This window comes from Salminus brasiliensis, chromosome 1 (genome assembly GCF_030463535.1).
Source record: "Salminus brasiliensis chromosome 1, fSalBra1.hap2, whole genome shotgun sequence".
NCBI lineage: Eukaryota > Metazoa > Chordata > Actinopteri > Characiformes > Bryconidae > Salminus > Salminus brasiliensis.
Window position 1 is genome coordinate 28507239 of NC_132878.1, and position 14664 is coordinate 28521902.

The 14664-nt window shown below is 39.4% G+C and overlaps 1 protein-coding gene across 1 annotated transcript; it reads right to left on the reverse strand.

Annotated features, from left to right (window-relative positions):
* Positions 1 to 1523: 1523 nt before the first annotated feature.
* Positions 1524 to 14630, reverse strand: LOC140553490 (uncharacterized). The gene is made up of 10 exons (XM_072676676.1): positions 14333 to 14630; positions 13448 to 13553; positions 11492 to 11653; positions 8172 to 8250; positions 6819 to 6901; positions 6250 to 6315; positions 5013 to 5078; positions 4864 to 4908; positions 4104 to 4239; positions 1524 to 2113 (listed from the first exon to the last, which is right to left on the reverse strand). Exons 1-10 carry the CDS (start codon positions 14403 to 14405, stop codon positions 2021 to 2023), a joined length of 909 nt encoding a protein of 302 aa, XP_072532777.1. The 5' UTR covers positions 14406 to 14630; the 3' UTR covers positions 1524 to 2020.
* Positions 14631 to 14664: the final 34 nt, after the last annotated feature.

Here is a 14664-nt window from a genome sequence, read left to right on the forward strand (position 1 = left end):
GTGCATACAGTATCCCAACCTGTGCCAAACGCGCCTCGTTTGGGGTGAAAACATGATCTCGCCTCAATTCTACGATACTCCCAAAGCCAGGTGTTAACTTACTATGTTGTCCACATAGCTAACGTTACTACAGCTGTGAACAAATGCCATCTCTGCCGCTGCTCCATGTTAAACTGCACAGGGATATACGATAGCCCAGAACACAGGTCCTTCTTTCTGTATTTACTTTCTTGCTCCAGGTCCAGACAGTCTGACCAATAAGCAGAGAGAATGTTCTCACATGGTTTGTTGCAACACATTTTGGTGAACATTCAAACAAGTATTAGCTTACATTAAGCTCAGATTGTATGATGCATCTGAGAAAAACTGAATTATCATAGAAAACACCAGTAAACACTCTACAGCAGCAGCAGGAAAAACCTTTCGCTTCAGTTTTATGTCCTTTTAACAGAAAATGATGCTAATGACATAAATAATAATAAATTAATAAAAAAATTATAATCAAATCAAGCAATCAGTCAATGGAATTACAGAAACAGAAAGGTTTGAGAAAGGAAGATTTATTTGCATTTGGTGACAAACCTGCTATACAGGAATCTGTGGACAAGGACATAAACATGATTGAATCTAATGAAATTAGATGCAAATGAGATTTTGAGTCAACTGTTTTAAGGCAAATTCTAGTGTGAATAATGTATTTAGAAAAGAATATGATATTATAAACAGGCAAATGCTTCAGTAATTTAATTCAATAAATGAAATGAAGGAAGATTTGATCTCTTTAACCCAAGGCCTGTTTAGGACATTTTTATAAATACCAATTTCAGTTAGAATAAGGGCAGCCACACATGCCTCATGTGACTCTAAGATTTATTGGCCTTGTTTTGTCATAAACTTCTATAGTGCCTGTGGGTATCGGAATGTCTTCCATGTAAAACAGTCCTCCTCTTTTGATAAATTGAAAAATGACTAGCATGTCTACGAGCTGACAATACAACAGCTGGGACTATGGTTCCTTCCATATCCTTCCATTTAGTATTAAAAATACATGATCAGCACAGACTACTTAGTGATTTTCTCAACACTTGGATTGATAAAGATGGCTAAATCTGTCCACACTTTGAGGGGCACAACCATTGTCTCAGAGCACTGGAAGATTCAAAGATTTACGCTTCATCAGTGGTGTAGGCTTTGATAATATAACCTTTCTAAAAAATCATTTAGGAAGATTAAAATTAAGCATTTTACCATTATGACCATTATTTTACCTTAAAAAAAAAAGTTCACCCGTATATAGCGCAAGAGAGTAAGGCTGTAGTTCAGGTCCAGCCAAGCTGTTAAGTTAAAGTTAAAGTTAAATGTGTGCTTTTTATATTTCTGAGAGATGGAGCTTCTTCAGGTCGAGAAAAGATGAAAAACAGCTTGATGACTTTAAATACAGCTTCACTTTAACCCTATCAGGTCAATAAAAAGAGAACCTGGTGCTGGTGAATGCTGGCATTACAAGTATGAAAGAAGATAAAGACATTTGTTGAAATTTATTTCACTGCAGAACATGAGATTTTAAATCTAGACACTGGTGTTGTAATACTGAGATTTATTTCCATATGTTTTATGTCTTGGTACATTGGCAGACCACTTTATTGGTTTCAAGAAAGAAGAGGATTAGGTAAAATCACATATTAATTATTAAATTAAACAATAATAACATTTAATAAGTAAGAACAACCTCAAAATGAGAAATACTGTATATGCGAATTCATGTTAATAATGTTAGCAGAATGGTTGTGTGGTATTGTTTTCCTCAAAATAATCCAAAGCACATTTCCCTGGCTTGTTTACCCAGTTCCCAACAGCTGGAAAGTGGTTGTGTAAAAATTAAGTATAAAGGGTTCTATAGGGGTTCTTTAAAGTGCAAATCAATCAAATAGATATTAAAATGTTGAGTGTTCCAAAATGTTTGACAGTGTATATTTCAAAATTCATATTTACACTCAGAATTCCTCTGTTTCCAGTCTCTTTAGTACATGCGGTTGGTCTGCACTCGAGGGAAAGCGTTACGGTTGCTGTAGTCTGGGCCAGAGTAATGCGGTGCTGAAGACTGCCCCATTCTCTGCAGAACCAAAGGAAGAAGGAACAACCATCCATAAACAAACTGGGTTATGTGCTTAATAGGCAATAGCAGATATTGCCTCTCCATCACAGAGGCCAATATTGCTCTAACAAGTAACACAAGTCCAAAAGTATCCAGACAGACCCTCTAATGACTGAATTCAGCTTGTATAAACTCCATAGAAGAGCATTGACCAATAGAACAGGATGCTCTGGAAGGTCACTGTGCCCAATGCTGACCAGGGGCTGGGGGGGTATAAAGCCTCCCTGCATTGTGCTGTGGAGCAGTGGATTACAGGTGTGGTCTGATTAGACACTGGGTCCTGCCACAAGAGGGCGTAAAAGTGCTTCCCCTGCTGCCCTATAAAAAGGCCCTCAGAGGCTACTTTTGGGTAGAAGTAACATTTGGCGAGAGATGGCACCTTCATTACACACCCCATCTCTGCCAGAACCACTTCCAGGTGCCTGGCAGAAGAAAATCTGGGGTCACTGTGTTTATTATGTGTCCTGCCATTGACAGCCAGCCTCCATCGGCTTTTGTTTGCAGGGGTGTTGTGAACGAGAAATCTTGGACTTATTGGAACCACATCACCTTTAGGGCCGAATCAAGGTTCTGTTTGGGATCCAACTGTTGGGTTCAAGTGGTGGCTCAGCGGTTAGAGCGCCGGGATATCGATAACAGGGTTGTGGGTTCGATTCCCGGGCTCGGCAAGCTGCCACTGTTGGGCCCTTGAGCAAGGCCCTTTACCCTCTCTGCTCCCCGGGCGCTGGAGTTGGCTGCCCACCGCTCTGGGTGTGTGTGTGTACTCACTGCCCCTAACACGTGTGTGTGTGTGAGTGTGTTCACTACCAGATGGGTTAAATGCGGAGGACACATTTCGCTGTACAGTCCACACTGTACAGTGACGAATACGTGAAAAAAAAAAAAAAAAAAAAAAAAAAAAAGTATGGCCTAGTGATGATATGAGGGACTCTAACAGCTCAGTAATATTTGTAGGACATCCTGCAGCCAAGTGTACCTACAATTGTGTAGGATCTACACGATCTACAGCCCCAGCTGCAACGTCTGTGGGCAAATGTGCTGCAGGATGCCCTATGGAGCCTATGTGCCTCCATGCCCAGGCATATCTTATCTTGTATCCAGGGTAGAGGTGGCCCAACAGGATACTAGAACCTCCATTCAATTGCACAGTTTTCCCCAATAAACATTTCCCTTTGCTCTAATATTGTAATCACGTACATTTATCAATACATACATAAATACATGAAAGAAAAGTACAATTATCAAACTGACGCCTGTGATTTTTACTATTTTGTGGCTCAGTGGTTAGAGCCCCGGGCGCTGGAGTTGGCTGCCCACCGCTCTGGGTGTGTGTGTGTGTACTCACTGCCCCTAGTTCACTAGTGTGTGTGTGTGTGTGTGTGTGTGTGTGTGTGTGTTCACGACCACAGATGGGTTAAATGCGGAGGACACATTTCGCTGTACAGTGTACACTGAACAGTGACAAATATGTGCACCTTTACCTTTACCTTTAATTGCACGTTTTTGGAAGCACTTCATAAGACAACCATCATTAGTAAGTAGTCCTTACATAAACAATAAGGGGAACAGTGACCTCCAAATAGTGTTAAAGCTCTGATCTGTGTGATGCCCATCAGTCAGCTTCAGCAGAGATCTGTTCATAACTCACTATAATTTAACCCCAACAGCAGCTCCCCCGATCATTAGACTTACACTCACAAGTGATATAATACAGGTAACGATCCTGAATCTACTAATTGGGGTCACAAATAGGGTCCAACCAATTTCTTTGACCCATATATTAATCACCCACTTCATTGCAGATATGAAGTGACCAAACTAAAACGGTGTAATGTTAATTTCTGCCTAAAGGGTCTACATCCTGATTGGGGTAAAATTGTCATGTAATGACGGATCCCTGCTGAAGCTGAGAGGTTCAGAGGTGTGTATGTTGTGAGTGAGTGCTCACCATGTTGTCAAAAGCCTGCGGGGAGGCAGGCGGATTATAGTTCCTGTACGAATCAGGGGACGAGCTGCCCTCTTCATACGGATTCCTGCCCTTAGCATGAGGGTTACTGAGGACCTGACCTGGTTGTGCAGTGTAGCTGCAGAACACAGACACACACACACACACACACACACACACACACACACACACACAACACATATAACAAATTGTATAGATACACTGGAGCTATGAGGCATAATGCTATCTATGAAAATGTTTGACAAAACAGCAGTAGCATCCTGAATGCTAACCAAGGTCCATGTTCTAGATAACTAGTGTGTTATACAGGGTCAAAAGAAAACACACAAGTAAGTCTATTAGAAATTACTAAACAACTCTACACACTATTTAAGGAAAGTGTGTGCTGATTCAGGTGGCCGGTTAGCACCATGCAACTGGTGGGGCATAAGCGTCCATTACTTGTTAGCCACATTAGCCATTAGCCTCCTTCCTATCTTCAGTGTTAACTGTTAGGGTATGAATCCATGGTTAGCTACATAGGCTCATAGCTCCAGTGCTAATTGATGGGGTATGGGCTTCCATTACTTGTTAACTGCATTAATGTCAGAATTCCAGTGTAAAACGGAAATAGTACATTTTAGACACATGTCTTAGCTACATGTGACAATAAGGGGGCGCTAAACTGTCATTTAAAATAGAAATTTAAAATAAATTAATAAATAAATAAATAAACACCTTGCTAAAGTATTACCCATAATACCTGTAAGGCTGCTGGGGTCCTCCTAGAGCCGGCCTATCAAACGCACTGCACACACATAAAACATGCTAAATTCAGCCAACACACACTCACAAACATCCTCATTACAGTGTAAAATGTAAACTTTCTGATGATCTTGATTTCCAGTTTACCTGTTCGGTGGACGAGGACCTCCCATTGGTGGTCTGTCAGCGGATGGCCGCATGCTAGCAGATGGGCTTCAGACAGGAAAGCAAATAGAAGAAGAAAATCTTTAAGCATTCTGTCTAGATCAGTGTTGACAGTGCGATTCATTCCTGAATCATAATTGGACCTTTTTTATTTAATGCATCAATATGTATTAATATATAACACATTAATCACTTCATATCATTTTAAATTGGTCTGCCACTTCCTAAACTTCAGAACCTGACTTGTTGCAATGGTGGCATCCTGTCACAGTACCACACTGGAATTCAGTGAGCTCTTTAGAAGCACCCATTTCTTCTTTCACTAATGTTTGTAAAGACAGGCTGCATGGCAAGGGGCTTGTTTGTATTCTCCTGTGGCAATGGGACTTTTCACATTTGCACTTTTTAGTTAAATGGGACTAAACGAAGTCTGGAGCACTTTGTCTGTGGTAGGAATGTGATCTGACCTCGATCTGGCCTATCAGGTGTTCTCTGCAAGTTCGAGCTAAGCGGCTCCTGTAGCCAGGTGGTAACCTGCTATATTGGCCAGATAGTCACTACAGCTGCCGGCTCTGCTGCTGCTCTGTGTTAAACTGCACAGAAATGTAAACTAGTCCAGAGAAGGTCTGCAGGGCCTTCCTACTGTATTTACTTTCTTGCTCCAGCCTCAGACAGGTGGTGCGTCTCTAAACCGAACCAAGGAGAAAACGCTCCAAGTTTACACATCTATTAACTGTTTAGGACCAGAGAAAATAAACTATAGGTCAATGCTTTAAGAAATGCCTGACCAGCAAAACACATGCCATTCACACCTATTACCCAGTACTTCTCAGATTTTGTAGATGTATTTCGTAACCCATGTCTATAGATGGCAGTAGCCAGTGGTTAAATTGTAATCATGTGTTTAAATGAACTTTACTTTCCAGTATGGAAAAATATATTTAAATATTCTAGGTCTTCTTGCTACACATTCACCAGTGATTTCAGAATGGGTTTTAAGCATTGATAGTTATGATCCAATGCACTGATTGAATTCTATATGTAGTTGGCAATATCCAGCTGTAGCCCAAACAGAGACAAATACACTTTAATTGTCACAATACTCCAAATCCAGCAGTTCAAACAGTATGGAGAAAAGCTGATCACAGAACCTGGATGTGTGCTATTAGGGAAATAAAAATGAATGAGACGGATTTCTCTGGAAAATTTTCCTGTTTACCTGTAGGGTTGCCGAGGGTCTCCCATAGGTGGTCTTCCAGTTAAAAAAGCTGGGTTTTCTGGTATGCTGTATACAAAAAGAGAAACACTGAAGAAATCTATAACATCTATAACAACAATCAGTGCTACACTATTTGGGGACTCTGGGAAATGAGGTGTGACTTAGGCATTCAGGTTGCAGGGACTCAGTGACTCAGGGCAGCACAGGGAACCAAGGTGCTCAGATAACGGGGAACTCTGGGAACCTTCGGGCCACGGAGACTGAAGGACTTTAGGATTTAGGTACTTGAGGATTTCAGGGAACGTGGGGATTCAGAGAAATCATGAAGACAATAACTCAAGGACTTAAGCATTTAGGGGGCATCAGGGGCTTTGAGGATTTCAGCACTTAAGAATATTAGGGAACTGGGGGAACTAAAAACATTCAGAAAACCTGGGGTCTCAAGGAACTCAGAGAGGTTAGGGAACTGAGGTGCTCATTGTACTCAGGAATTTAGAATTCAGAGACTTAAGGAACTCAGGGTACTTGCGGGACTTGGGAGATTCAGCCACCTGCTGTTCAGTGCTCACCTGTATGGACGTTGGAATGTGGCTTGCATGGGAATCCCCCTTTGCAGTGGTCTTTGACCAGGATTAGAGCTGGCAGGACGGGCCTTAGAGAGACAGAGAAGGAGAAGCAAACAGAAAGAGAGAATCACAAATTTGCACAATGCAGTCAGGTCACAAACACACAAACTCTATTCCAACAACAAATGAACTTTTCAGTGAAAACGTATTAATAGAATTACTGTATCATTGCAGATGTTTGACACATGAAGCAATTCTTCTTCTCACTTCATCTAGCTTTGCATCTATCTATTTTTAGACATATGACTGATCTGTTTAATCATTACATGGGTTTACAATAGTGCAGTTTTCCTGTATGATACTTGTCTTATCACTACAGAACAACTGTCAGGAAACACTCGGGTGTGGCTGGATGAACAGGTGAATGCATGTGTCCATGAATGTGGGTGGACATACAAAAAAGTATGTCTGAGATGTTTCAGTGTTTTATAGAGAGCAATCCTGGAGAACTAAGGGCCTGTTCAGCATTGCACTTTGGAGTTTTGTTGCTCTAACAACCAGCTGGAGTTCCCCACCCATGTCTCTTATCAGATAAAGTTCATACACTGGTTATATCTGGAGTATACACTGATCAGCCATAACTTTAGTACTATCTGATTAATATTAAGTAGGTCCCCTTTGCACAAGACCAGTTTCCTGTGGTATCTGGCAGCAAGACGTTAACAGCAGATCTATCAAGTCCTTTAAGTTGTGAGGTGGGGTTTCCATGTAATCACATGAATGAGACCTAAGTGACTATGCCCCTGTCACCTTTCCACCATTTCTTGACCACTGCATACCAGAAAAACCCCACAAGACCTGCCTGATGTTTTGGAGATGTTCTGACTCGGTCTGAATCAGAGCCTTTGTCAGAGTGGCTCAGATTATTTTTCCTGCTTTAAACATTTGACCTTCAAGAAGTGACCGTTCACTTGACAGATGCCACTGTAGACAAGGATAATCAGTGGTTTTCTCTTCATCATGGTGCTAATGTTATGGCTGATCGGTGTAGTATAAATTAACAAATGGAACATATTTTGATGACTTGATGAGTGGAAATGAATGCAGAAATATATGTGAGCTCACATTGCCAATACTTATGTTAGGCTTAAGGCCTTTGTTTATTGGACTGCGTGAATGGCCACAGGAAATGGTCAAACAAAAGGAAATGTGAAGACAATTTGCATATATTTTCTACAGATATTTGTTTCCATGCCATTATTGACCTTTCTTGGCTGCACTGAAATGATGTCTGACTATGTGAATGCAAATTTACAAATTCACTGGTTATTATTTGATTGATAAACAGTGACTCACTGCCATGTCCGATGCAAAAACCATTCCTGGGAACATGTCCTCCTCTGCAGGGGGACTGGACTGCGGTTTATTTCCATTGCTATGAAACAAAGAAACACACACTATAAGTGGCTTTAGAAGGAAGGCTGTATGTCTGGGGACACTTAACTTTTCAAAATGCTCATATTAATGTTTATAATTAATATGTTTCCAGTACATGTAAGAGAATGCATTTCATTATAGTTTGTTTTCATTCCAAAAAAGAAAAAACTCCCTCCAAAGGTTTTCTATGGGGTTGAGATCTGAAGACTGGCCAGGCCACTCCAGGACCTTGAAATGCTTCTTACGAAGCCACTCCTTTGTTGCCCTGGCAGTGTGCTTGGGATCATTGTCATGCTGAAAGACCCAGCCACGTTTCATCTTCAGTGCCCTTGCTGATGGAGAGAGGTTTGCACTGAAAATCTCACAATACATGGTCCCATTCATTCTTTCATGTACACGGACAAAGCATGATGTTGCCACCCCCATGCTTCACAGTTGGTATGGTGTTCTTTGGATGCAACTCAGCATTCACTCTCCTCCTAACACAACGAGTTGTGTTTGTACCAAACAGTTCTACTTTGGTTTCATCTGACCATAAGACATTCTCCCAATACTCTTCCGGAACATCCAAATGCTCTCTAGCAAACTTCAGACGCGCCGGATATGTACTGGCTTAAGCAGGGGAACACGTCTGGCACTGCAAGATCTGAGTCCCTGGCGGCGTAGTGTGTTACTGACTGTAGCCTTTGTAACGTTGGTCCCAGCTTTCTGCAGGTCATTCACTAGGTCCCCCCGTGTGGTTCTGGGATTTTTGCTGACCGTTCTTGTGATCATTTTGACCCCACGGGCTGAGATCTTGCGTGGAGCCCCTGAATGAGGGAGATTAGCAGTGGTCTTGTAGGTCTCCCATTTTCTGATTATTGTTCCCACAGTAGATTTCTTCACACCAAGCTGTTTGCCTATTACAGATTCAGTCTTCCCAGCCTGGTGCAGGTCTACAATTTTGTTTCTGGTGTCCTTCAACAGCTCTTTGGTCTTCACCATAGTGGAGTTTGGAGTGTGACTGTTTGAGATTGTGGGCAGGTGTCTTTTATACTGTTAACGAGTTCAAACAGGTGCCATTAATACAGGTAATGAGTGAAGGACAGAGAAGCCTCTTAAAGAAGAAGTTACAGGTCTGTGACAGCCAGAAATCTTGCTTGTTTGTAGGTTCTTTAAAAATCAGATTTTCAGAATTTATTTTCTCATTTTGTCTTTCGTAGTTGAGGTCTACCTATGATGTCAATTACAGGCCTCTCTAATTTTTTTAAGTGGGAGAACTTGCACAATTGGTGACTGACTACATAATTTTTTCCCCACTGTAAATGTCTTGTATTATTTTTTTCTTTAATATAAAGATACTTAAGAGACTCAAGAGAAGAGTGAATATCCAAACTAAGCCCCACATTTCCATTCCAATAAAGCTTATTGATAACAGGCCTCTGAAGTTTGACTTTTTGCACCATTACAATACTTATAGGCAACTACTAATCATATTTTCCTCTCCATGGAACACATGTTAATGCTCAGTAGTGCACATAGATGCTGCTTATATATATATTTGATATTTCTAAAATGCTTTAATTCTCAATGGGCAGATCTGCAGCTGAAACAGGTAGACTAGTGCATCCCAACATTTTTCAATATTAACATTTTAATATAACATTATCATCATTATGGCTTTTATAAAAATGTTTTTTGGGGAGGTGGGGTAGAGCACTATAGGCCCCTGTGGCTCAGCCTAAGCTTTTGGCCTTTGTTTTCTTTATATTACTTTTACTTTTATACTTTTATACTAAGTAGTTTTGAAACCAGTACTTTTACACTTTTACTTGAGTAAAAAGCTTAAGTTGATTCTTCAACCTCTATTGATGTCTTTTTAAACCCTAGTATATACAATTCTACCTGAGTAAGGAATGTGAATACCTTTGACATCTTTGAAAACATTCAAGAATGTTGTCATAGTATATAAATCATTTTAACTGCTATCATGTTCCTTATTTTAACCTAATGTACCATGTCCTTTTGTACCTCCCCAAGGACTACAGAGGGAAATGAGCCTTATTGCACTTATTGAGTGGTCATGTAAACTGCATACTCCAATTTTTTAGATCAGAGTAAAGTCTAAAAATCTGATTAAGAAATCCAATAAAGATAGCTGGATATTAGCCCAGTAATCAGAATTCTCAGTGCACGTATACACTGTTTAGCGAGATCAAGCTTGTCATGCTGGTAACCCCGTTCTAATCAAGCTTGTCTACCAGGTCTTGCTGCTGAACCAGCTTAGTCCCAGAAGTTCATGCTCAAGGTTCTAGATACATCACAGTCTGTGAATGTGAGCAGCAGTGTGAGTAAGTTTCAGTCTGTTGTTAGAAATGGAGGATAGTGAAAAAGACGCTGTTTTGCTGCAGCAGACGAGGTCACATACATCTTAATGTCTGTTCTGAGCATTAGCTCAAGCTCTGCATGCTGTTTTTTTAATCTAGAACTGTCGTACAATTTCAAGTCAGATGGTTTTGTTTTTCTAATGTGGCCTGAACACAACATTTTTCAACATTAACAATATAATAAAAAATTATCGTCATTATGGCTTTTATAAAAATGTTTTTTGGGGAAGTGGGGTAAGGCACTATAGGCCCCTGTGGCTCAGCCTAAGCTTTGGCCTTTGTTTTATTTAAAGAACCTAGATCTAATAGCCACAGTTCACCACTGTTTATCTGCATGCTAAATCTCTGCTCCAGTTGGAAGGGCAGAAGCTCCCCAGAGGTATTTATGAGTTTGATGAGTCAGGATTATAATCTGGTTGTCAGGCACATGACTTATTGGTAGCTTTCTGTTATGCAAGCTTAGTGCTTTTCTTATCAGGGTGTTTTATTAGATAATTTGATGCTAAGCCAATATCTCTCAGTATTGAAAAGTAATCGGTATTTAATAGTTATTTATAAAATATAATAAAATATCAGTAAAATGCAAGAATTTATGTGTTGATTCCTTAAAAATAATGTTCTGACAAGTTACGTGATATGAGGGAGAAAAAGTGATGTCATTTCAGCTTTAGAGGAGTTAAAAAGCTGGTAAAATGTCATTTTTTCAATATTGATTGAGTGAGTCCATCAAATATTGCACACGTTACATAAAGTAGACTGAAATATTGAACACGTCACGTTCCCCTCCATCACACACTATTGAGATGGGAAAATCGGATGCTGCTGATTATTAACATCGTAGGAAATAAACAGACATGTGTGTGTGTGTCTAACCTGGTGCTCTTGCTGGATTTTGAGTATATGATGTAGATGGTCAGACCCACCACCAAAGCCAGGGTGATTCCAGGAAGAGAGGCCACAAGGGCAAAAGTCAGTGTGGTCCATCGCTGATTACAGTTCTCGCCCAGATAAAACTCATCTATATAGTTATTACACCTGCAGACAGATAGCAGTCATACATAGTTAACAGGAAAAGACCACAATTGTCATTTACTGAAAATGGGTCAGTTTCTTAGACAAGAATGAGCCCTTCCAAATCTGTAAGTCCCTTTAGTTAAGTTCTTCACTCTCAAACCACAATAGTTACATAGAAGTTTTATAGCAGTTACTGAATAACAGCTCTTATTACTCTGATTTATGAATGTCACAATGTCACTTTGTTTAATTGAGTCCCAGCTGAGCTCAACAACAAGAAGCTAGGTATGATTACTTTTTACCTGAATCACCTTTGAATGAAGCATTTGATACAAAAAAAGTGTCTTTCTGAAAAGTGTCAGAGAAATCACTTTAGACTTTGAAGGGCTCACCTTTAAAAAGGTAGAAATTGACCACAATACATTTGTCTGTAGTAAAAGTAAGGATATATTTCTACTTGAGTTAAAGTAGAGTTCCTTTCCAATGTCCTTGAGTATTAAAGGTGAAAGTAAGGTAAAAACTCACTAAGTTGATATAGTGATATCCAGGAGAACATGCTTTAGGGCATCTTCTTGCTTTTCTATTGCAACATCGTCTACCTGTTTTCCCAGTAGTGGGTCAGATAGTACTTCTAAAGTACAGCCTCCACACATGGTGGAGGTAGTTTTATACACTGTAGCTGTAACTAAGACCCCCAAAGTAAACAATGGGATTCCCACATATCCATTCATCCACAACAGCTCATTGTTTGAACACAGGTTGATCAGGCAGGTTGATCAGGCAGACATGATGGAAATAAATCTAGTAGAGTTTGATGAGGCTGAGATTTGCTGTTCTACTGTTTCTACTACTGATTTGTTTGGACAGATATTTTGGTGTGTTTCGGTTAGAAAGCTTGTCTGCTTCAAACAACACAGCTCGCCTCTCAGTCTGCACAGTTAACCTCACTTATAAGGGAAGTTGTAGCATTTGCATTTCAGTTGAACTGTTTCTAAACAGTTGGAGCGTTGTGTTGTCTTGTGTAGCAGAGCTGTGCAGACTGCTTGTGTATAAATATTACTATTAAAAGACAGTGCTTTTTTATACTGTTATTATTTATATTCTATTTATATTGTATTCAGACTTTTACTAACTGTGTAACATCCTTTGTTTTTAATATTTAGCAACACTGACCATTTTCTTATGTTCTTTTTTCATTACTGGTTAGCTGCTGGAAGAAAATTGATCATCTGGCAGTAGGACACTGATTACCAATCAAATTTGAAAACAAATTCAAAGGATACTGAAAAATAAATAAATAAATAAATTATATATATATATATATATATATATATATATATATATATATATATATATATATATATACAGTATATATTGTGAAAAATACATAATTATCTTAATTTTATTCCAAAAAAACTGAATTGTAATATTTTATATGCATTACACATACAGCTTTTAATCAGTATGGTTTACAGAAATCTAACGTCTTGAATTTGAATATTTCATATCAAATTTGAATAAATTACTAATCAAACAGTCTCAATATAAAAACAAAAGACAACAAAAAGGACTGTAAAATGACACTGAATGCATAAAAATGAATACAAATGATTTTTAAATAATATTTTAATTTTGGAATGCACTAGTGTAGATCTGAATAAGTGATTGATTACTGCCCGACTACAGTTTAGGATTGAGGGGGCTGATTTTTGATTATTTGCAGTAGGGAACTAATTTGCGATCACCTACAGTAAGGAAGTGGTTGCCTAAGCAGTGATCTTGAGTATTTGCGGAAAGCAATTGGTTACTGATTACCTGCAGAAAGGAGTTTCATCCTTACAGAAACACCTGCTGACGGTTATATCACAGTCCCAGTCCTGGTCGCAGAATTCAAAGTCCGCTTTACCAGCACAAAGCCTCACTGGAGAACACACAGAACATTTCTGCTTACAGTAATTTAGCTCCTTTACTGTCATTACACACACTTGCTCAGCGGACCAGGGTATTGAAGCCACAACCCTGTGGCCAATAATGCAGAACTTTTGCCAATGAGACACCACTGCTCCTTGGTCTTGCGCTATGTGTTTATACTCATACATGATATTTGCAATTTCATATGCAATTTATAACATTATAAGACTTTACAATCCACACACACAGTAATGAATAGCTGACACCCACAAATATTACAAAACCAGTAAAACAGCAACACTTACTCCATTAATGAGCTGAGAACACATGGCATACATGTTTTGTACATAGTTTGTCCTGATCTAGTTCATCTGTTGTCCATAAGTTTCTGTTCATTTAGATTTTTTTTTATGTATATTTAAGGGTGCGACTGATGTGTGAGACAATCCCTCTGAACAAGCACTCTTTTACAAATGTATATTCTATTCTATTTATATCCTGATAGTTATATATAAGATATGAATGAGAAAAAGGGTAATTTGTAAAACAATCAAAATAGGGGTTGTCTTCAAATCGCTCTCCTTCAGTATAAACTGCTTGTTTAATTGTGTAGGAGCTTGTCGCACATAACAGAACAGATGTAAGTTATTAAACAGGTCATGAGTTTCTCAAATATGGCCAAATACCCCCCCTCCCCCAATTGCTATCTACATATTTAAATATGTTATGAGCTAAGAATTGAAATATAAGTTGTAGTAAGTTCAAGGAATAAGATTTTACCACACTTACCATCTGGCGTAGTCTGTCCATCTGCAGTAAAAACAACCACAGCGGCGAAACACACACACAGAAAGACCCTCATCCTGAAATGCACACACTCACACACACACAGAATCAGCTTCTATAATAAGGACACAGTCAGGTCTGCGTTTGAGTGAGATTCAGGCATTTATGACCCTCTCTCATATACACACACACACCCTGCTACTGCAATAAACACACGGACAGTAGAAGCACACAGGGCAGTCAAAGGTGTAGATAGGAAAAGGGTTCAGTGCCTCTTCACTGGCCTGGAATTGCATTTCCTTATATACAGCAATGATCCACTTGTTCCTGGTCAG

Coding starts and splice junctions, on each gene's coding strand:
- LOC140553490 (XM_072676676.1), bottom strand. CDS start 14,405: ATGAGGGTCTTTCTGTGTGTGTGTTTCGCCGCTGTGGTTGTTTTTACT. Junction 4,909..5,012: donor GGTCCTCGTCCACCGAACAG/GTAAACTGGAAA, acceptor ATGTGTGTGCAG/TGCGTTTGATAGGCCGGCTC. Junction 4,240..4,863: donor GGACCCCAGCAGCCTTACAG/GTATTATGGGTA, acceptor TGTGTTCTGCAG/CTACACTGCACAACCAGGTC.